This window comes from Carya illinoinensis, chromosome 15, assembly GCF_018687715.1.
Source record: "Carya illinoinensis cultivar Pawnee chromosome 15, C.illinoinensisPawnee_v1, whole genome shotgun sequence".
NCBI lineage: Eukaryota > Viridiplantae > Streptophyta > Magnoliopsida > Fagales > Juglandaceae > Carya > Carya illinoinensis.
This window is the reverse complement of record NC_056766.1, coordinates 35,628,512-35,652,193: the sequence shown is the minus strand read 5'-3', so window position 1 is coordinate 35,652,193 and position 23,682 is coordinate 35,628,512. Positions and strand designations below refer to the sequence as shown.

The 23,682-nt window shown below is 34.3% G+C and overlaps 2 protein-coding genes across 5 annotated transcripts; both read right to left on the bottom strand.

Moving 5' to 3' along the window:
* Positions 1-6,482: 6,482 nt before the first annotated feature.
* Positions 6,483-13,916, bottom strand: LOC122296543 (kinesin-like protein NACK1). The gene is made up of 15 exons (XM_043106317.1): positions 13,636-13,916; positions 12,076-12,475; positions 11,881-11,970; positions 11,712-11,812; positions 10,958-11,074; positions 10,771-10,852; positions 10,610-10,677; positions 10,471-10,530; positions 10,253-10,377; positions 9,078-9,276; positions 8,869-8,979; positions 8,686-8,778; positions 7,609-8,562; positions 7,161-7,483; positions 6,483-7,005 (listed from the first exon to the last, which is right to left on the bottom strand). Exons 2-15 carry the CDS (start codon positions 12,311-12,313, stop codon positions 6,678-6,680), a joined length of 2,889 nt encoding a protein of 962 aa, XP_042962251.1. The 5' UTR covers positions 12,314-12,475; positions 13,636-13,916; the 3' UTR covers positions 6,483-6,677.
* A 1,765-nt stretch (positions 13,917-15,681) lies between these two features.
* On the bottom strand, positions 15,682-21,572 carry LOC122296548. Of its 4 annotated transcripts, none has more exons than XM_043106327.1 (7): positions 20,730-21,572; positions 20,239-20,453; positions 17,554-17,678; positions 17,387-17,463; positions 17,220-17,305; positions 17,047-17,138; positions 15,682-16,556 (listed from the first exon to the last, which is right to left on the bottom strand). In XM_043106327.1, exons 1-7 carry the CDS (start codon positions 20,997-20,999, stop codon positions 16,318-16,320), a joined length of 1,104 nt encoding a protein of 367 aa, XP_042962261.1. In that variant the 5' UTR covers positions 21,000-21,572; the 3' UTR covers positions 15,682-16,317. The 4 variants fall into 4 exon arrangements, with proteins under 4 accessions (XP_042962261.1, XP_042962260.1, XP_042962259.1 ...); XM_043106326.1 differs by having other exon boundaries at positions 17,387-17,678; positions 20,730-21,015; positions 21,132-21,571; XM_043106325.1 differs by having other exon boundaries at positions 17,387-17,678; positions 20,730-21,571.
* Positions 21,573-23,682: the final 2,110 nt, after the last annotated feature.

Below are 23,682 nucleotides of genomic sequence, written 5' to 3'. Positions count from 1 at the left end.
GGGTATTTTGAAAAACAGAGTTGTACTAGTACTATTTTATATATATATATATATATATATATATAAATGCCACTAATTTAAAAAGGAGTTATAAAAAAATTATGTCTCTCTCTACATGATAAACCCTTGTTAGGTACTTCTCAGCCACAAATTTCATATTTGGTGAAATGCTCATTTGAGACAAACTTATGGAAGGAAAATGATAAACTTACAATTAATCTACAACTATTTTACCACTATTTAAAATGAAGGGTAGTTATGTCCTTAAAATGGAAGTTATTTTTTAACGAAGTGTCACAATTACGTCGGTTAATTTAAAACGAGTTATAAAATAATTGTAAAGGCATTGCAAGTGTATCAATACCCTTTATGGAATAGTATTGGGCAGAGGAGTAGTTCTCTTAGAAAACTTTCAACATTCCTCAATTGGTAAGACTTTTGTTTTCAAATTACCAAAATTGTGTACATGGGTGATCAGGATGTTGTCAAGAATACAATCAGAATTAACACTTCAGCCTCCCAACGAAACAACTATAACAGAGAGCTTAGAAAGGAAGAGAGCTTGTACAAAACTTATTCATATCGGATTCATCTCCTCAAGACTTGTGGACGTCAGACTAAGTGCCGAACCATGTTCTCTGTATCTTTTGTATTTCTGTCTCCTTTGTTTTCTTTACTGTGCAACCATGGATGTACACCACAAGCAGAGTCACCGTCACACAAAATGTGGGACATCCAATCAACTGTTGCATGCCCTCCAGTTATCGGAAAGATGCATCAACACCTACCATTTTAAAACAAATTAATTGATTAGAAGGGTGTTTTCCTGGACTAGAAATAAAGGTTAAGAAATGTGCTGTGAATCTATTTCTCTCAGTACAAAGCTTCTTAAAACTAATCAAGTGGCTTCTCTTTACTCTCTGGGACACCATTTTCTGCATAGGCATGCCTAAATGATAATTCTGTACCTTAAATTTATCCAGCACACTATAATTAGTTCTATCATTACACATGCTTGACCCTTCAAGATCAATACACTTTATTGGATCCAATTTGATTGAATATAGGACAAGCTATCACAGCCCCGTGTCATGACTGTTGCAGAAGAGACTGCAGAAATTCAAATCACAGTAAATTAAGCATCTAAATCTATCAGATTGGATGGTAGCATGCAGATTACTATTATTGTTACTACAATTCTTACTGTTCTTAGTGAACTATGAAGGAGCTTTTGGTGGCATTAGAGGCCAGTTGTGGGTGGTTATGACAGTGAAAGTGTGATTGCAGTATCTTTTACAGTGTGTTACCGCTCACTGCTAGCAAGGACAAAATTTGACCTAAGTTAGTAATGATAGAACCGATATTTCCAGTCAAATAAGCATGAAAATTAAAAGTTTTAAGTCCCATGATTTCAAGGGCCCACATAATGATGTGAAGCACTCTAATTTTGACCGAGTAGTGGACCACACTTACACCAAGAAATTCCAATAATAATGTTCCATTTCCACGCTCAAATGATGTTATTTCATCCTGATTCGAATTTTTTTCTTTTTCAATATAAATAATTAGCACCAAACAACAATGTAAAAGTGAAAAATGTATTAGAAAAGTGAATGGGATTCTCAGTTCTTGAGAACGCTATAATGGAAATGTATACTTTTAATATATACATCTTGCAAAAGCTACTGCAAATGATATGCACAGCCATCACATTGTGAATGTGCCATGCGGATTAACACTGTATTTTAACTGTAAACTTTAGGACTAGCATGTTGGAAGGGGTGAAAATTAAGAAGAGAGAAAAGCAAAGAAGGAACGAAGAAAAAATGCAAGAAGGGGAAATGAAATGAAAAGTATTGTTATGTTAAGTATCAAAATCACTTTTTCTTTTATTTCTTTATTGAAGCTGCTAGATCTATATATAAAGAAATCTCACAAAAATAAATTCACATATTGATCTCACAAAAATAAATTTACATATTAACGTGTCTTGATGTCGTACGCCTAATCTACTTTAAAGTAAAAGGAATTTCATAGTATACCATGGCAAGCTACTGAAAAACTAATATTTCACTCTCTTTGATCTCATTCCTTTGTCTCTCATCTCCCCGAAGTCCTCCCTACAAAGCGGACACTTATAACTCTAAACTACCTAGATCGACTAGCTTCATTAAACATTGTGCACATCATTAACACTGTATGAATCCAATGAGATTGAGATTTGTCATTAATTATTAGAGGTCCTGGATTTTGCTTTTGTATTAAAATCCCTGGAGATCGAGCTTTATGCAATCCCAAGAAAAAAGAAGAGATAATTGTTGCAAATCTCAAGTACATTGAAAGCTCACCGAACGTACAGTCGCCTGTCTACATACAAAGGCAAAATGGCAAATGGTTACAAAACTAGCTACCATGCACTTCCTCTCTCGCGCGCATGTCCATCCCAACAAGTTTCACTCTAAAATAACAAAGTCGTCTACCACTTTCTTACCTTTTGACTAAGAATGTAATTTGAGTCTCGTGGGCCCAATTGATTTTTTCTTTTATCGAGCATGCACTACCTATGTATGAATATGATCAGTACGTACTCACATACCATTGCAAATTGACAAGAAAACCAGTAAATTAAAGGTTAGTTTTAGAGCCAAAATAGCAAAGAAGAATTTTACACGACATATATCAAGTTGAAGTATTCACTATAATTATGGCTATTTCCAAATCTTGTTGTGGCATACACGAGCACTCTGTAAATTTTAGGCCTTTTGTTTTTGCTCATCCTAGCTAGCCGGAGAGGGGGGAGGTGGATTCATTGGTCCTGTCAATTTTAGTTAAAAATGGGGTCAAGGAGTGTTAGGAATACAGCCAAAGGGTTTCTAGAGAAAACCCATGATATATATATATATATATATGAAGTTATGCATAAATATAATTCTATTATTTACGAGTCAGCGCGTAAGCATATCACTTATTAGGAAATTAATTGTAATTATAAAAAATAAAATAGTATATATTATCATCTTATCTCATATTAACATATCAAATAATATTTTTTATTGTTGAAGGGATGATGATTAAAAGGATAATAAATAGTATTTTTTGTACTTTTTTTATGCTAGTTGACATGATAGGCTAGCTCTATCATCACGGGTATGTTTAGTGTTTCAATAACAAGAATTGCGCGCTTTAGGTCCATATTCCAATCATCCAGACACAACTATTTTGATCAGCCTGAACCACGAACGACTGGAGTGAAATGTTTAAAATGTGAGAACTTTTCTAAAGCAAAGTATGATCTGCATGCACGTACACTCTTTTTCTTTTTGTCTTTTCCGACAAAAGAAGTTTTATTGAGAAGGCAAAACCCAACCGGGTACATCATGTGCAGTGTACATATGAGGCATAAGTACTTGTTATTCCACCAGTAGAAGCAGTCCATGATCTCTTACATGTTCCATTACTACATGAGAAGGTCGAGGTACAAAAACAGATCAATGGCATTACTCATAACATGAGAAGCTGATGATGGTTAGTGATTTAAATCAATCATGATTACATAAAACTCATAGTGTGGGTCAAACAATGATGAGAGCATGCATACATGTGGCTCCACAATAACATCAACCACTACTAATAAATGCTTGATCAATTACTGACATCAATATCACCGAAAGACACCGCTGTCGCATGCATGCATTAACAGGTGGGACACTACACTTTCATGCACACACACTTACATGATACATATATATAATATTGTGTGCGTGTGTATGTGTTTGTTGCTAAGAAGGGAGAGGTCCAGTCCTCTTAAAACCTGATACTGCATGCCTAATTTTCTGTAGTGGTTATTCCACACGAATAAGAAAAGAAAAGAAAAAGGAAGAAAACATCAGCCACAGAGCTAACCGTGTGGTATTGGTCTTTGAAGATAACTGAAAAAATATAAGTAGCCAGGAAAGACGTATTTATGCAATTATGGCAGTCTTCCGTTTTGTATGATGTGCATCATTTGCTATATATATGCTAAGATTCCAAGGTGCATGGCATTTTAGAGTATCCCATATGAACAAGCAAACTGATATGGCATTATACTTTGAGCTCCACCGAAAGATGATAGATAATGCTACTTGATAAAGCATATATACTGACTTTTGTTTTTATTACGAAAGCTTCTGACAAAGAAATCTTCCTAATTGACTGATGTGTTATTTGGCTGATTCACTTCATTGTGCTATTTTGAATACCCCTCCCTCTCTCTCTCTCTCTCTCTCTCTCTCTCTCTTCCAATTAGTACTTCTTATAATAATTCAATTACTAGGCGAAAAATTAAAAATATAGTTTCAAAAGGGAAAAAGGTTTGAAATTTTCTGCTACTGTGTAGGTATTACATTCATTCTCATTCTATATAGTTGTCAATAAATTGTTACAGGCTTTTTGTGAATTGGACTGTACAGTGGCCTCAAAAACTCAGGTTGGAAGTCAGAAATCCAAGAATAGAATCATGAGGACAGCTGCCGTATAAGAAATGATTAAATTCGGCTGTAATCATTGGATCAAACAGTTCTTTCGCATGCTAGATCTTTGGAGTCAAATGATTTCGTTCTTTATATAATGAACTTTAAAGTAGCAGGCCCCAACAGTAGGACTCCCTCTTTTCCTTTTTATTGTAATTTGTAAGTACAATTTTGTTGGTAACTATTTCAGATCTCAGATCAGAGGTAACTGCACGGTGTGAAATCCTTTCACGTTTGCTATTCATTTCCAAGTTTCTTTTTACCCATCTCTTCTCTATAAATTGAGATGGAACCCCAGCCAATGGCAACACAAGCCCCAGCGCATCTTTCCAATCTCTATCTCTCTCTCTCTCTCTCTCTCACTCTCACACACACATCTTAAGCTATCCTCAAGTGAGTGAAAATGAAGGCATCAAACATTGCAGCAGTGTGCACTCTGCTGGTGCTGCTCCTGGCTGAAGCAGAAGTAACTATGGCAGCAACATGCAACCCAACACAGCTAAGCCCTTGTGTGGGTGCAATGACATCTTCAAGTCCCCCATCTTCTCTGTGCTGCAGTAAGATCAAGGAACAGAAACCCTGCCTTTGCCAGTATGTCAAGAACCCTAACCTCAAAAAGTTTGTAGACTCCCCAAATGCAAGGAAAGTTGCAAGCACTTGTGGAACTCCCTTCCCCAAGTGCTAGATTAAAAACATTTCTCAAGGAAGTAAGACTACTCCATCCTAATATGCATCATGCTTCTTTGATGCATTATGTGAAGGGTGGAGATTAGTAGAGAGTTAAATTTATGTTTTAAAGTTGGTGTGGTCTGTCCTATATATGTCATATGCTATTAGAAGCAGTACTGGTTGTGGTGGAATAATGTTGGGTCATGCGCTCATGTTCCCACAGTGAGTCCTGTTGGCTTGGTTTATATATCCTTTAGACATAGTTGTTTCAAGGCCACTAATTTATGTATTATCAACATCAATGGTGAATCTAAGCTACTTGTCCTTAAGCCTTTACTCACCTTCTCTCTCCCTCTCCCTCTCTCTCTCTCTCTCTCTCTCTCTCTCTCTCTCTCTCTCTCTCTCTCTCTCACACACACACACACATACACACACAGGCATCCAGAGCAGCATTAAGCATGCAGTAGCATTTCCCACTATGGACAAAGTGGAAGAATATGCAATCAAGCCTCGAGTAAATGTATAAATAAAAAATCTGAAATTGAAAAGGGTCCATGATATCTTCACAACAAACGCATTTTGGAGAGGGAAATTTCATACTATGCAAAAGATAATTTTCTTAGTTACAAAACTAAAGAGAATATTTTTAACTCCAATGCTTTCCATAAAAATTCTTTTTGTGACCTGCCTTTCCTATTTCACCAAAGAAAAAACATTACTAATCACACAACTACTTACTAAAAAAATTAGTTATAAAAATAAGATCACTGATGGTGATATGAGACAGATTCAATTGATTTTTAAAGATAAAGATATACAACGTTTTCAGTAGATCTTGCTTTTCTTTAATCTTTAAAAAAAGCACCAAAAAAGTAGGTAAATACACTCACTATACCTTGTTCATTTGCTTCTTCTGAATTCTCAGAGCGTAGAGAAGAACTATTTTTGGGGGAGGGGGTAGTCCAAAAGAATTTATTGGGGGAATATATGACAGCAGAATACAAATGAATACAGGTTTTGATATTCCATCCCAGACGTTTTAACTGCATTCCCCAAAAATGGAATTAATAGCCTTTGCTGACGAAAGGCAAGCCATGAACAAGATGCTAATACTCTTGTGTTATTTCGGACATCGGTCTGCAGGTTGGAAACGATATTCCGTAAAACTGACATTCCGCGAAGTAACAGTTATGAGTGTAGTTTTGCATCTACCTCTATGTGGTTATGTGATTTGAACTAATCATGTCACTAGTGCCTAATTTTTGGTTGTGGGATTGTACTAGAAAAATTAAGATAATGGCATTCCAAAACCAGACGACCTCTATATTGAAAGTTCAACACATGGAAGCCTTATGAATTGATTCTTTTACTCGTATATGAACATTTAAAAAAATATATCTCTCAGCATGGAAAATCAGTCAGATAAAGAGAAATAACTAGACATTTTGGAGGAACGCTCCAAAATTCATTTACAAGAGAGATAAAGAATTTAATTTCTCACAAGTGAAGAAGGTTTGAGATTTGATCCCAGCCCATAAGCCATGACCTCTTATCAGATGGATGCACAAAATTAAGCGCGAACATCTCCTTTGAAATGTTGCCACCTTCACAGAAGCCTACAAGCTTTGCCACTATTTCAGCACTCTCCTGTACATGCTCAGCATCATGGGGATCTGTCCAAAGCTTGTTTAGGAATTGTATCCTCCTATGCTTCCCATCCAATGGGACATCCCATTTAATGTACAATGCATCTCTCTCATCAAATGTCAAACGCGAGGTCAACCTCTTTGCCAGGAACTCCCTTTCACGCTTCAATGCTTTAATACTGCACATAGAACAAGACATGGAATGGAATCCAATTTTTCAGTCACTTGGAACAACCCTACCTTGAAAAACCAAAAGTGGTGATTAATTTTAATTTCAATAAGCTGTCTGAGAGAAGGAGAGAAAGAGATAGACAGAGAGACAAGAAGACAAGACCATGATGACAGGGAAATTGGGGGATCATCTCCTATGTGAGCTGGGCTTGCATTCCCGAGTTCTGCTAGGTGCTGCTGCAACCATGTCAAGCGCCTAAGCTCCACTTCCATGTAAATTTGATCAGCTGGATCCCCCTTGAATAGTAAATAAAACTGTGTCCGATGAATAATGGACACATGGCACACATCCCACAACTCAATTATCTGCTGCCTTTGTTCCCTAAAAGTTACTTGCCATGAAACCTGCGGCACCACTGGCTCAAATGTGTTTTCTTCATCCTCTACATTGTACCCAGCCGCTTCATTTGCTTCAAGCTCCAGCACCTAGAGGCCATATAACAAATGTATATATAAAATGATGGGAAGGCAGAAGTGACAATGTGTGAGTTACATGAACTTTCGAATGAAGGGGACTAAATAGGAAGAAATTACTAAAATAGTAGATATACCTGGCAAACAAGTAGCTGTTTTTGGTATTGAAGTTTGGCCACACGTTCTTTCAGTTCTGTTACATATGCTCGTATGCTTCTTACATTCTCTTCTGCTGCATTTTGGAACATCTTCTGCATTTTCTTCATGTTAACTGAACCAGAACGCCTATAGCCTGGGTTGTTGTTTTCCTTAGAAGAGGCATCTCCTCCTTCTTCACTCTTCGTTGGTGTCCCCTTTTCAGACTCTGTCAGAGTCTCAATGGATACATTATCATCGTGCTCAGGAGCTCTATTTTCAATATCAGAATCCAAAACTTGCTCAGCAGTAGATAAAGGGGAGCAAGGAGATCTTATAAAATTTTTTCGGTTGGTAACACTACTCGAACCCAAAGGAAGTAACTTCTTCTTTTTTGATTCCTTCTTAGGTGATGATTCACTGTTATACTGGTGATACTTGCTTGGAAGTGACAATACCAATTTGTCTATAGACTTCTGAACACTTTCAAGCTGCTCCTCAAGGTTGGCAATGCTGCTGCCCTGTGAATGAAGTCTCGTGATTTCTTCCTTCAGATTAGCACTGACACTCTTATTAGGAGCAACTAAGCCTCCGACTTCAACTTCTTTTGGTGCAGAACGCACAGCACACATTTCCCTTATTTCTGCTTGCAGCTTGGCAATTGTTTCTGCTGCATCCTGGTTACCCTGTCTATGACAAGCCACTTCCTTTTGTAGTACTTCCAGTGCACGATTTGCTTCTTCTCCAAGCTGCTCCTGGAGATGTTCTAGTTTTCGTATTTCATGCATAAGCGTGAATGGAGCAGTTGATGATTGCCTCATTGACTGCCTTAACATCATACTTCTTACTTTATCACCACAGCCTATGTCCTTGGCTTCAACTTTTGGTGATAGTGCACCAGTGTAGGAAAGACACTTCTTCACTGATGGACGGGGTGATTCAAATGGATTTGAACTCTGAACAGTATAAATGTAAGGGTGAGTTGAAAGAACTCCTTTTATATTCTTTATGTGAAAAAGGTTAAATAAATTAGGTATCTCATGTGCATGTGAGTGCATGTAGGAGAGAGAGTGAGAGACCTGCTGGTCCTCCTGAAGTTTCTTGCGTAATTCGTCCACCTGAGATTGTGCAAGATCTCTTTGGCGTTTCAAATCTTCAATTTCCATCTCCATCTAGATATGATCAGAGAATATGACATAAATATTGCGGATTCTACTCCCCTACATCACTTCAAGGTCAATTTAGAAACGTATTGTATTTACCTGCTGAATTTTGAAATCTCTTTCTTTTGATGGATCAGGAGTGCGCAGTTCTGCTTCCAGCCTGGCTACTTCCTTCTGTAAATGTTTCACTAGCTGCTTGTCTGAAACAACCTGATAAAATGTTACAAGGAGAAAAGGGTCAGTATTTGTGTTTTTTTAAACCATTGGATATGCAACTTAACAGAGTCAGAAGAACTAAGCAACATTACCATGTTTACTTGTGCATTATTTGTCACTTCCTTCGCCCGTGTGGCAAAGAAGAGTGTGTTTCGAGATTGTTCAACATGAGTCAGCGCTGGACTCAAAGTACATATGATGGCAGTGCGTGCATTTCCACCAAGTGAGTGCTGCAATATGCGAGTGAGCTTTGAGTCTCTATAGGGTATATGACCAGTTCTTTTACCAATGCTGCATTTACATGATTCAAAAGTTGAGTACAGAATTGTTAAATATCAGTATAATCAAAAGCTAATAAACCTACATGGTACTTAACAATTATTTGAACTACACTTATTTAGAAGGTCAAGATTCTAAACTAACTCTTTTAGCATACTATAACGAACTCCTTTGCCCACCCTTGATTTATCCAACCACAGAGGGAGTAACAATTGCAGTGGGAGGCCAAGAAGTCGAGCTTAACAGATTTTGATACTAAGAGCTGAGAATTCTCAAAATTCTCAAAGTTCTCGTAATTTTATTCTCAAACTCAACCACAGAACACTTCAATTTCAAACTTACAACTACTGTTCAACTTTTTCATCTAATCATTACTTAATCTTTATTCAAACACAAAAATTAATACAATTTTTACAACACAACAAAACCCCAAAAATCAATAAAACTTTTACAAACTTCAAAACAAAAATAATATTAAAAAATTATATTCAAACAAATTTTTAACTTTATAATATTTTTATTCAACATTTTCTCTCTCCTTTCCCAAAAGCCAATAAAACATCTTCACTTAGACCATTTCACTACCATTCCCAAAATTCTGAGATACTTCAAGTGTCCAAACATGCCCTTAGGTCTAACTTGTGCTGCTCATTTATATTTGTTCAGCTGATCTTCTACACCTGATCCTATTTTCTAGAAATATATACTATTCTTAAGCTTCCAACAGAAACCTCAAAACTATATGGATTCAGCTAAACCAAGAAACATGTTGCTATAGTCAAAATTTCAAATACCATTTCTACATTTTACATGGCAGGAAGATCTATGTTTCTTTTATAGAACTGAATAGCGACATGTGAAATTGTATTAGAAGGAAAGCAGTCATAAAATATCAAACAAATAAGAAAATAGTGCATAGTTGGAAATGAAAGAAAGCTTTGAAATATATACTCTCCGTATAGAGATATATGCTATTTTATATTCTGACCTGAGCTTTCTGATTACTGTGGTAAGTGTCATCAAGCTAAGGTTAATATGGCATCCTTCCCTGAGCCTAGCACCATCTGCATGTGTCTGTGAAGCTCTTTCACTCCCAGCCAGATCAACAAAATTCTGCAGATTACAGATATCAATGATTCATATCGGAAGCGACCATCGACACAATTTAATTCAGAAGATAAAAAGGTAAGAATGTTTTATATTTACCAAGCTTGCAACGAAAGACCTCACACAATCAGAATTTTCACGGAGACTACTTTGAATTGTCTGTATGGATTTCCAATGAGCAATTTGTTAGAAGAAAATTCTTAATAGTATTGAAGAAATCAAGAAAAAGAAGACTTACCAGCCTTATTATCTGGTGTGACCGAGAGCTGTTATCATTAAGTGCAGTTTCACCAACTTGCCTTTGAGCTACAAAATCAAAGAAAAACATCTGATTCCAGCCAAGACATAACCAATAACAAGGAAGCTAAACCAAACCACACTCAAGGTTATAAGATTTACCCTCACAAATACTGATCAATTGCCTCAAGTGTTGATCATCAGTTGCTATTTCCTCTACCAACTTCTCAACCATAGTACCTTTCTGCATGCAGGGATTGACAACAATTCCAGCCGATGAGGGGAGAAGATCTCTCAAAATTCAAAGTACTTGATTCCTAACAAAAGAAAAAATTCACAGATACAATACCTCTGGATCATCCAACAGCTTCAGATTGCGATCAGATTCTGAATTTAGCAGGTCTCTTACATTTTCATTATATATTTCAAGTCCAGAAATTTTTATTGTGAAATCTCTCTCGGGGTTCTGCAATCATGCCACAAGAGTATATTAATTTCAAAGCCATACTCTCTTCTCAATGCTTAAACTTGCTGTAACTTCATGAACAAGAGACTCAGTGGACGCGAGAGCCATTATGGAGGGGGGATGCCATGGTCACCTAAAGGTTTTACAAATTTGTCATTGATGCTTATATTTCTTCCTATCTTTGCTTAATTTACATATAGACCTGTATATGGCCCTGATTAAATTTTAGAAACAATAGATTAAGAAGGTAGTCATACAAATAAAAGGAAATTAGGCCAGAAAGCTCAATTTTGAAGTAATTTATAGAAATCAATGTTGAATAAAATAATGAGGAAAATGGTAATTCTTCATGGATACACTTTTTTTTTCTTTCTTTGTAGTTTATTATTATTATTATTATTATGAATTCGGTTTAAAATTCTTCAATAAGACTTTTATTTTAAAAAATACAGTGCAATTTTATCATGGTGTCACACTATAATCTATGTTTCATGTCAAATAAAAAAATCTCTAGTTTGAGGCCTCCCCCCCCCCCCCCCAAAAAAAAAAGGAGTTCTACACTCCGCCATTGTCTGGAATTCAAGCAACAGCTGGCAGTTAGGAAACAAAAATTTTAGAAGGTTCCGATAAAGCTTACATTCATTATATGCCTGTAGATATCATTAACAGCTTTCTCTGTTATTCCTCTCATTGTGTATGTCTTACCACTGCTAGTTTGTCCATATGCAAATATGGTTGCTGCAATGTGTAGATAGAAGGGTTATTTTTGAAAAACAAAACTAAAGAGTTAGTCAAGTTTGCCCTACCATTGATACCCATCAAAGCAGACAATGCAACGTTCTTTACTCCTTCCTCATATACTGTATCAGTTAGACTCGCAGGACCAAAAACTTTATCTGCAATAAGAACAGCCAAGAATTTTTGGAAAAAGAAAGAAGAAGAAAATGATGACAAGATTTTAGTTAACAAATATTGGAGTGCAGATAGATGTTATTAAATACCAAAAATGAATGAGGCTGGTTGAGCTGATCGATCCTGAGGTGGGGGTTTGTGCACAATTGTATGATCATCGATGCACTCCCATGCCACTTGGTCTTTGGCTAAGAGCTCCCTTTTGTTTAACGGCCTTAACCGTACTGTAACTACAATCTTTTCTTCCCTAGTTCTTTGCCCTCCTGGAGTTGATGCTGGTGTCCTATCTATCTTTGAAGCTGGTGTTCCTGGTGTTCTGACCGTCATTATTATGTTTTAACCCTTTTGCTCTACTCCACAAAAGTTGAACTACGAAGAACACCAAGCAGAAGTGTGAAACTAGGCCTCTCACACAAGAGGCTGTAGAATCAAACTCTCTGTGGACGTGACGTTAAACAGTATGCAGCAGCTGCCAGATACAATACTTCTCTGTCAAAATCAATCTTGGGTTAGACTATGACGACAGCAGTAATCGGATAATTACTTAAAAAATCAGATTAATGAAGATTCTATCAAATGAAACTCATCACAAAACCTCTAAAAGGTGTATTGAAACGTGCAAAGGAAAAAAAACCAACCAATGCAAAAATGGATGAAAAGGGAAAGCCATAGATTCTGCTTATATAGCATTTTCCCTCTGGTTTAAACATCTGTTAATTGTTTCCTAGAACACTTCAAATATATTAGACAAATTAGAGCGACATAGAAATGAAAAAATAAAGAAAAACAAAGAAACGGCGCAAATTTTCAACTTTGAAATTTAGGACTGGAACTTCAAAATTAAGTAAGAATTTTCATTAAGACTTGAAAGTTACTGAAACTAATATATAACAATCCATTTTATTAGGCACTTGTGTACAGGATTTCAAGATGTGGAATTCCCTCATATTCCTCGAGAAGCAAATTCTGTAGCACACACATTGGCTAGATTTTGTAAGAAGTTGGAGGATACTAGGATTTGGTGGCCTTCAATTCCAGAATTTGTCAAAGAATACGTTATTCTTGAAATTTCTATGTAATTGTACTCTTGTTAAGCTTGATGTTTAATGAAAAATTGCTTCAGTTAAAAAAAAAGGGTGCATACAATCTTCAGAAAAGCCACAAAATTTTTAGATCTTCTGAGCCATAGAAATCCAAATAAACTTATCAAATTGGAAATTTGTATTTATTTCATTTATTCCTCAGTTTGAGGAAAACTACATGAATAAAGAAATTGACCGCTTTCTACAAATTTCTTCTCATTTTCAACTTCAGGTGAGATTTAATCACCACATTTGTTTCGTATCTGCAGACTAATACCCCATGATTTCAAATAAAAACTTCCAAAATGTTTAGTGTTCGAAGTTGACGACTCTTAGATAACCAAAAAGATCGGAAAGTTTCCATTTTCAAACAAAGATCAAAGAGAACGCCTTGAATCATAAAAGGAAACTTAAATCAAAAACCAAAGTTCATTCACTTTATCATCATTGGCATCGAATTCAACCTCAAAACTAGCACAAAAAGGGAACTTTAATCACCTAAAACATCCACTGTGTTTTCAGCATCGAATGCTAGGATAAACATATAAAAAGAGAACGAACACTCACGGAAATCCCAAAACGCGAGAATTTATCGAGGGAGCACTGAGATCCGAGCAGACGGAACCAAATGAAGCAATCAGCAAAACTTACGAACACGAACAGCAGGACTATGTTTCTGAGAGAAATTTAATACAGACAGAGAGAGACAGATTGGGAAAGTTCTAGAGAGACAGAGCGTTACTCCGAAATGACATATGAAAGATGATGATGAGTTTTTTCTAGGGCTTGAACAAAGAGCAACTCTGAACTCTGTCTCCCTGGCCAATGTATTTGAATTTGGGGCCCCCAACGGCTAGTTCTTCTTTCTCGATTTTATTTATTTATTTATTTATTTTTCTCGTTTCAATTATATCTCCCTCGCCGATTTCGTGGCCTAATCGCCGACTACAAAACGGTCCCCGGCTTGCAAGCTCCAACGGTTTTCTTTTTCCTTTGTTTTTTTGAAATAAAAAACGTGTTTTTCAAAAAAAACGTTTTTTTGAAAAAAGAAAAAAGAAAAAAGAAGATAGGGATGATTAAACATTAGCGTCTCAAATTAAAGCAGCATGATGCAATAAGCTTTTAACCACTTTTCTTCGACTTAAACAATCCATTTAGCAAGTCTTTTAACACTTCTCTTGTTAATATTCCTGTAAAATATAATTCTACTGATCATTTCTATACATTATACATTATATTTATTTTATTTTTTATTTTTTTATAAATATATAGTGTATGAATGATAAATAAAATTACTTAATTAATTTAACAATAATAAAATAAAATAATAATATTAAAATATATTGTGTGAGATGATAAGTAGCATTTCTCTTCCGTAAAATGATATACTGACAACTGTATCACAACTTAATGACGATATTAAAATATCTATTTTTCTAATATCTTTTTATTTTTATATTTTTAAAGAGTTTTCATATCTTTTTAGTTGTTGATTTTATAGTGTTTTTTTTTAAAATTATTTTAATATAAAGCTTTATTTAAATTGTAAAATAGTTGTTGTTCTATCACTATCTCTTATTCTAATTACTCTTAAAAATAATCAGAATGATGGAATAATGATATACGCATAATCTTTTTTACAATTATTTATACAATTATATTTTAAAATGAGCATATTTATGTAAAATGATGTTATTTTTATAAATTATTTTATAAAAATATTCTTTATTTAATATATAATTACACAAAAGATTGTAAAAATGATTGGTTAAAATAGAGAAAAGTGATAGTTGTTATGCAATTGTGGATGCTAGTTGTTGGGTACAAAATGTGTTGAGAGGATTAAAATGCCTAATCTAGAGTAATGTTAGATACATTTATAAATCATAAAAACGTCATGCACTCCTTTTAAAAAAGACTATTAAAAAATCAATTATTTCATATGACTTGGACCTTATATTTACTCACTATTTTTAAAAAAAAGTACGAGACGCTTACACAAGGTAAAATTTGTTTAAGAGTATCATTTGAAACTCGAGTCTATTCTATCAGTTTAGTGATTAATATAGATAAATGATATTTGTAATTTTAGAGTGTGCAAGTCTAGCATACTCTATTTAAAAAATGTTGATATATCTGAAACTCACATAAAAAATTATTTTTTTAATGATAAACCCCATTTTTTAAAAAAGGTAGTGAGCTAACTTACTCATAGAACTGCTCATCATCAGCTTTTTTTTTTTTTTTGGCAAGTGATCCCGGTGTTCGGTGCCTCTATGCACCATGTAGGCTCTCTGTCAATGCTCCCAACCTGACTCAATGGTCTTGTATGTTACAGTCTAACTTGGTCTCATCACCACTCCTCTAACCAGATGGAAGGTCTCCTTTCTTTGTAATACTTTCACTGCAATCACTATTGCTTGCAGAAAACCAAATCATTCATCGTCATTGCCACTCCCGAATACCAAAACAAATTGTTTCTCTTGCCTTTTGGGTGCACCCAGATACAACATAAACTAGCAATTTTTCACTTGAGAGACACTTACCATAGACTTCTACTTTCTTTCTGTTATAAAGCTCAAGTTACCTCAGCCTCAGGTAGCCACAAAAAGCTTCATCCAAAACAGAAACGTAAAATAAATTGAAACAGCCATGTAATTTTAACATCAACTGCTTCATCCTTCATCACCTCACTACATATCAGAATAACATATAAGCTTATCAAATGGATCCGGATTGCCAACCCGAACCATTTTATACATCAACCAAAATCACACTGAACTTGTAACCACCTATTTGTTCTCTCATGGAGACATAAAATTATAGGTGTATCAGACAAAGGAATCGATAGGACCTTATTATGCAGGCTATCAGATTCTAGGAGCATAACAACATATTTAGCTCGGCCGCCATGAATCATCTCCATCTCTTCTCTGTTTGTCTCTTTTCCCCATTTCTTCTTGACCTTATTGGTCTTCAACATATGCCATTGATCTTTTCACTTTTTTCATCCTTTTGTATTGTATTGTCTTTTTCTCCTTTTTTTTCAATAGGATTTTGCTTGTGATGATCCTTTTTTTTTTTTTTTTGTCTTTTTTGCATGTAGTGGGAAGTCCACATCAAATAAACTCCATCAAGTAAACTTTTAACTCAGCTTGACCATGCATTCAACAGGGAACTTAAAAGCCCTATGATTTGTGGCAAGGAATTTAAAATAATCTAGCTGCATGTCATTGCTTGATTTCATCCCTAGTGCATGCCATGTGAAGCAAAGAACTTGAAATCTGGGTGATTGACCTGAAGCAGTCTTAGCCAGCTGTCTGCAGCCTGCATGAGGGAATTCGCCAGTTGAGACTCACTAGCCCCATGTTGTGCCCACATGCATCCTTTTAACTTATAGGATGCCATCCCAAAAGCACGCATGGAAATCTTGGGGACATCATCGACCTCACTAGGATAAATTATCGAGGCCTGGGTGCTTCCACTACCTGGAAAAAATAGAAAGAGGTCCCTCCTTAAGAGTTAAACGGATGTCTTTGTCTGAAAGTTAAAACATCTCATACAACATCAGGCATTTGAACTAGTTAGATACCTGCAGAATTATATTAAACATTAATTGTCATATTTGATATGGAATACTTTGGCTTTATACAAATTTATTGCATGAGAGAGAAGACGAGAGAGGAGGAGGAGCAGGAGCAGGAGAAGAAGAAGAAGAAGGATATGGTCATATAGATACCCAATTCACATGCTCGTATCCATAAGGACAACACTTTGCTTATACATAGGGGTTCAAAGAGATTACATGCTGCCAGTGACCTAAGCTTCGTTTAAAGGCCCATTCAAGAAGAAAGTTAACAATTAAAATGTTTTGTCACAGCACAAAAAAAAAAAAAAGGAAAAAAGGAAAAAAGGAAAGAAAAGAAAAGAAACCACAATATAGTACCACAATGCTAGTTATTTAAAGGCTAAGATTACCTGTCATGGGTGCAGAAAGGGTATGGTATGTTAAAAAGCAAGCATCCAAATCTTTCAATGTAGGACCAGTGGGTATTCGGTATATAGGATACCTATAAAAACTATCATCAGACCAAATGAATCCTGGAATGATACAAAGCAACATAAAAGTAAAGATTACATTTAAATTTTACCATGCAATGGACATCCAACTGATTGGCAGTAAATCACTACTTCTTAAGGTCTTCAATCCAGGATATTGGAATGCAAGATCAAAAATCTGCACAATAATGCAACAACTAAGATGCAGAGCTCAGACCATAAACTTACAGAAGCAATCACAATCAACAAAATAACTAACCTTGTCAGCTAATGGTTCACGGCTATAAGGGAGATCCTGCTCAAGAAACTCAAAGAGCAGCCGACCTTGAGAATTCCCTGCTTCAAAATCATCACTAGAAAAGCCTTGCTGTCTTGCAGCGTGATCATTTGTTATAGACAGCCTAGCCAGTCTAATTGGGACCTCACCTCTTAGATGGTTATGAACCCACTGCTCTCTTGTAAATTTTATGCCTTTATCACTTTCATGGTCACTGCTTCCATCACTGCTTGAATCTCTATAGTAGTCATAGTCACTCTCTTCACCAGCTTGCCTGATTAAATTACGAAGTCCAATTTGGTTAGAAGGCAAAAAAATGTACCCTACAATTAAATCTATTACACTAAGAATCAAACAAAGACTAGATAGGACATTACAAGAAACTTGAAATGAGATTAGACATGAAGCACTCATGATTGTTGAACATAAACAGAGCAGAAATAGGAAGAGGTAACCGGGGTATTACAACAAGAAGGTAAAAAAAATTTAGGAAAATACAGTATAAAGTTCCTTTTTTTTTTTTCATGTACAGTATAAAGTTATAAACATATAAATTGTTCATTTGTTTATTTCTGCACAAGGAAAATATAAACTCGTAAATTATTGAAGAATCAACAGTAAAAGTGAAACTACTTTACTAATGAATTAGAATACATTATGTGGATTGGGGCGCAAATGGAAGAATATTATCAGAAGAAGTATCTGCACGAGCAAAATTGAAATCGATAACAATACCATTCAGTATTTGAAGACTACGTACATATTGGCTGTTCAATCAATCATGAACAAAGAGTAATATGAAACCAAAGGAAATACTGTTGGCCTGGCATATCCACTAATCTTTTTCTTTTCTTTTTTTTATATCCGTGGGTGTCAGGGCCAGCTTGCGTACACCTCGACTAATCCCACGGGACCTTGAAGTTAACAACCAAGTAAACCTCTAGTGGCCCTGAGAGCATTCGAATTGGTGACCATTGAGGAGCAAACCCAAGGCCTAACCAACTAAGCTACCCCTCAAGGTTATATCCACTAATCCTTGACACACAAAAATAAAAAATCGAGCAATTTTCTAAGTCATAATAATTTCTTTGTAGTATAGAACTCATTAGGTAACTAAGAGTCAATTAAACTATAATGTCAAGAGAGGATTATAAATGCATGGTACGGAATTCAACATAACCAATTTCTACATTAACAATGTCAAGAGAGACTTATGGATACACATTAATAAACTATGCTCTAGTATCCATCATTGCAATATAAGAAAGCGGTTTTCTACAATTGATCTGAAAGAAGCAAGCAAATCAAGAATAACAACCCTAGTTCTCTTTTTATTTTTCAGCTAACTGGCCTTGGTTGAATTCAGATTCACCGGAAGGAAAAAACAAAACAAAAAAACAAAAAATTCCTCTTTCACTTCCATTGTGACAAAAATTTAATTCAAAAGAACTAATTGCTTCGAGCAAATGTTGTATTAATAAAGCAGACTATTTTTACCAATTAAAAAAAAAATTAATATTGCAGTTCTTAAGTTTCTCCATTTATCAGTGTATAAACTTCAAAAGAAGAAGCATACCATGCTAATTACAAGAGAAAATAATGCAAATCAAAGTAACAAATCCAACACGCAACATTAGCAAGTTTGTTGTGCTTCTGATTTTTAATTTCTAGTTTTGAACAATGCTACAGGCAAAGAGCAATTGACAATGTTCTGTGATAAATGTATGCTAAATTAACATATTCCTGCAAGTGGGTGTTTCACAAGACACTAAAACATGCATAATGATTTATCTTTTTCTTATAAGGTAAAACAATATATACAAAAGGATTCGTCTTTTGATCACAATTTCTTCACACTTGAGCACTTTTTGATTACCTTTCTTTCAAATCTCAATGCATCCTAATAAACAGCTTTCCAATTTGACTAGTTTGCTTCCTCCGAACTGAAACAACTTCCAAGCAAACTTTTCCTTCTGGTGTCTGTGGACATAAGCCCAAAAACAAAAGGAGTTTGTAGAAAAGAGGTCCTTATTAAACTATCCCTTCGCCTAATTTATTTATTCATTATGGCTTGGTTAGATTTCAGATACTATGGACGACTAAATTTTCTGCCAGTATATATAAGCACTCAAATCTTGCAAATCGTCCATATTCTACTTAACCTAGCAATTCAGTCTAGAAAAACCTCAAATTTATAAATCTCACCTGATTCATGACAGTCACATTGATTTGGGGAAGGTTTGTAAGTTGTAAGGAGAATTCTTTTACACCCTTTGAATATCCTGTGATGTTTTCAGTTAGCATAGGCATTCAACATTCTTGAAACCAGGCCATGTAACCAGCAAGAAAAATTCTTTTGCCACACTTAGAGACCTTCTAAAGCTATATTGACAGTGACATCATATATCAGCTTACTGCATCATTAACTTTTATTTCAAAAGCACACCAAATAAAAGTAAGTAAAAAATTTGACACAAACGATGCTATTGGTCAAGGCCAAATTGGGGGTACAGGGACACTCAAGTTTGTCAGACAATGAGTTTTTCCCCTGACCCTATCATATAGAAGGACCCATAATCAACATCCTTGTTCGTATAGAAACACCCATAATCAGCTTCCTTGAACAAGATAGAGCTATTGGCAACCATGGATGGCAAATCTTTCAATTAAACAAAGCAAAAATAACCAACAAAGACGTTTCAATTTTCATATAAGCCAAACAATTGAACTTTCATAAAGAAGATTGATGAAACTGATTCTCAAGTTGAAAATATCGACAGAAAAATTCAAATAAACAATAGAAATACACATATCCAACTAGGAAATAGCACTACCTTGGCTTAGCATTTGACCCTGTAGCAGGCTTGCCATACAATTGTATGCCAGATAAATATGGAACATAATATTGAACAACAGAATCACCCTCATTAAGTACAAAAGGCACTCCCACCCCGTATGCACTCCGTTCCTTAAATGTTTCCCAAAGATCATTCAACATGAAGTATGGTTGAAACTCAACATCACAAGTCCTCAACCCCCTCATTGTCGTCTACAAGAAAACAAAAATCAGAATTTTTTTTGTATCAAACCCCACAAAATGAGCATCGCAGCCATGTAAAAGTCTATGCAAAGTTGAGAAAACATAGGGAGGAAAATTAACTGAAAAAATCACCTCTTATACAGAACACTCGTCACTCTTTATAAATACTGAATACTACTAAGCCCAATATTCAAATTTATGATGCCCGATACTTTCTCCTACTGATACTCAGAAACGAGACATAATTACAACGAATAAAGAATAAAGATAAGATAAGAGATCAACCTTGGAGAAATACTGGGCCGGGACCAAAGGGGTGGTGAATTCCAAGAACCTATCAAGGTTACTAGCAGGCTTTAGAGGAAGCTCCAAAGGCTTTTTCAATGAATATGGAGGGCCTTTGCTCGTCGGAGATGAATCCAGCCTCTCGGTCTCATCACCCTTTTTTCCTCTCCGAGCTTGTTTTTGCTGATTCTGATTTTTTCTGCCTTTCGATGGGACGTAGAACCGGTTCTCACCGCGCAGAGGCCCAAAGCGCAACCCAGTTCCCATCATTTCCCCCGTTTGGTTGCTGAGAAGAGTGAGGAAATAAGATAAAAATGTAAAGAGAATAAGATTATAAGATCTTCTGCTTTCTGCACGCCTTTTTTTTTTCTTTTTTATCAGAAAGAGAATGAAAAACCCAATTGATCACAAATATACTAGCACAGGGCTTAGTTGTCTGAAGGCTTTAGCTTTGTCAAAGTATCATCTGTCAGGAAATTTAATATTAGTCTAAATCGCTTAATTTTCCAGGGGTTTCCTTTCGGTTTGAAAATATCCAAACACCGAAGAGAAAACCCAATAACAGCTTGAGAAATCCCGGACTGGATCAGATAGGCGTTTCAACTGATCAGATCAGAGAAACCCAGAAATCTCAGAAACTTGTATTCAAGATAAAGTATCGAAATTTAGATGAGAACGATTCAAAGCAAAGATAGGAACCACTGTGGATTGAATGAGACCCAAATGGGTTTTGAGTGATGGAATAAATAAGGCTCAAGGCGTGAAGGAAAGCACAGACTACAGAGAAACAGAGAAACAAAGGTGGTTTCCACCGGCGAGCAGACCAGTGTCATAAAGAAAGGCATAGTATGTATACTAAAGTATTTTCCCTTTGGATATTGTACTTTATTATTTTATTTAATACCATTGATTAATTTGATTATAGGATATTAGAATGGAAAATTGGTATGCTAGACTTATAAATTAATATGATTTAGAGGTTATTTGGATTGAAAAATATTTTCATCTAATTATTATAATTTTTTTAAATTTTTATTCAAAATATAATAAATAATTCAATTTTTTTAAATTATAATTCAACTTTTTCATATTTCAAAATAATAATAATATTAAAAAATAATATTCTAACAATATTTTATTTAATTTTTAACTTTTATCTAAAATCATCTCCTCTCATCTTACCATTCAAACAACCTCTTAATCTTTAAAAAAAATATAATTTAATATATATCACATCAATTCATATTAATTTATAAATTTATTTTTATAATATTTCTTCATAAATTAGTGCTTCTAAAACGTATTTTATACATTTTCAGTTTTCAAACATTATTTAAACTTCTATAACCATTTAATAATTATCATTTCTTAATTAAATTAATCTTGTAACCTTATTATCAACTAAAAATAATTACTATATAATCTCATAAACATGAAAAACAAAAAAGGAAACGAATTACTCTTAAACTATGATAAGATATTACATAATTAAAAAATAATATGAAATATTTTAATAAGACAAAAATATAAACTTCATAGGGCTTATCAATTCAATTCAGATAGCATTCTTGTTTAAGCAAACTTAATTGTGGAGTTTGATGGGATCACATGTAGGAGGAGTGATGCTATGATCACACCTAATTACATTTGAGAGAATTCATTCCTGCGAGTTGTTTATAATGGATGTATGATATTCTCCATTTTAGTTTATAGTTTCTCTTTCCATAATAAATCTTTTTTTAGGGGCAGGAATAAATAAATTTGTAAAATATAAAGTTGGTTTTTAGCCGTAAAGAGATTCTACAAAAGTAAACTTACAAATTGATATAATTTGATGTAATACGTTAATTTATAAAATTAATTTTATTATAAAGTAGATATAATATATCATATGAAATCGTATTAATTTATGAATTTATTTTTATAAGATATAAGAGAAATATTATAACTACGAAGAAAAATGCTTTATATATTATGAATTTCAACCTAAATCAAAACCTTGGTGGTAGTCTTTTGTTGAAACTTAAAAGGGAATCAATCATATAGTGCCTTCCTGGTAAAAACAAGGAATACTTCTGAGTGAAAGCATAACAAAATTCCTTGCTTCATGGTTAAATAATAATAATAATAATAAAACAAAAATGCACACTTTCAAAATTACTAAAATATTTAGAAAAATAATTATATTTTATGTAAAATAAAATATCTTAAAATAAAAATTTTATATACAGTCATTTTTACGTAATTTTTTTATATTTTATTGATATAATTAGTTATATATTAAAAAATATTATGTAATTAATTATATCAATGAAGTTTACAATTTCAAAAAGTCTCTAAAATCTTTAAAAGTTATTTTGTATAAACATAAGTAACTTTGCATAAATAAAATAATTGAGAGAGAGAGAGAGCTGGTGATTGGTTGATTGATGTGGAGTGGATTTACAACATGTTATTTTCTAACACGCGCAAGACACGAGTAGGTGGGACACGTGCATAAAGCACACTTCCATTCCAAACAGTCCAAAACAAATCCATAACGGCCACCTAATTGTGTTTGGATTTTAGTATTATATTTATATCTTTTCTAATTATAAAATATAACATTTCTATAAATAAATAAATAAAAGTTATAGAAGATTTCATTTCAATCCAACCCGAATCTCTAAGTAATTATTATTAACTTATTGAAAATGTCACGTATTTAAAATTTAAATAATAATAATAAAAAAATGATAATTATAGTTGTGATTATACAAGCGCCATATAATCACTTTTAAAAGAATAAATAAATATGGAATTTATATTAAAAAAATTATTTTTTTAATAATAAACTTCTCTTTTTTAAAATGACTACACGACACTTATGCATTCTATAACTATATGTAACATTACTCATTATAATAAGATAGGTTACGAATACGACATCATTCATCGAACTATCAGATAATTT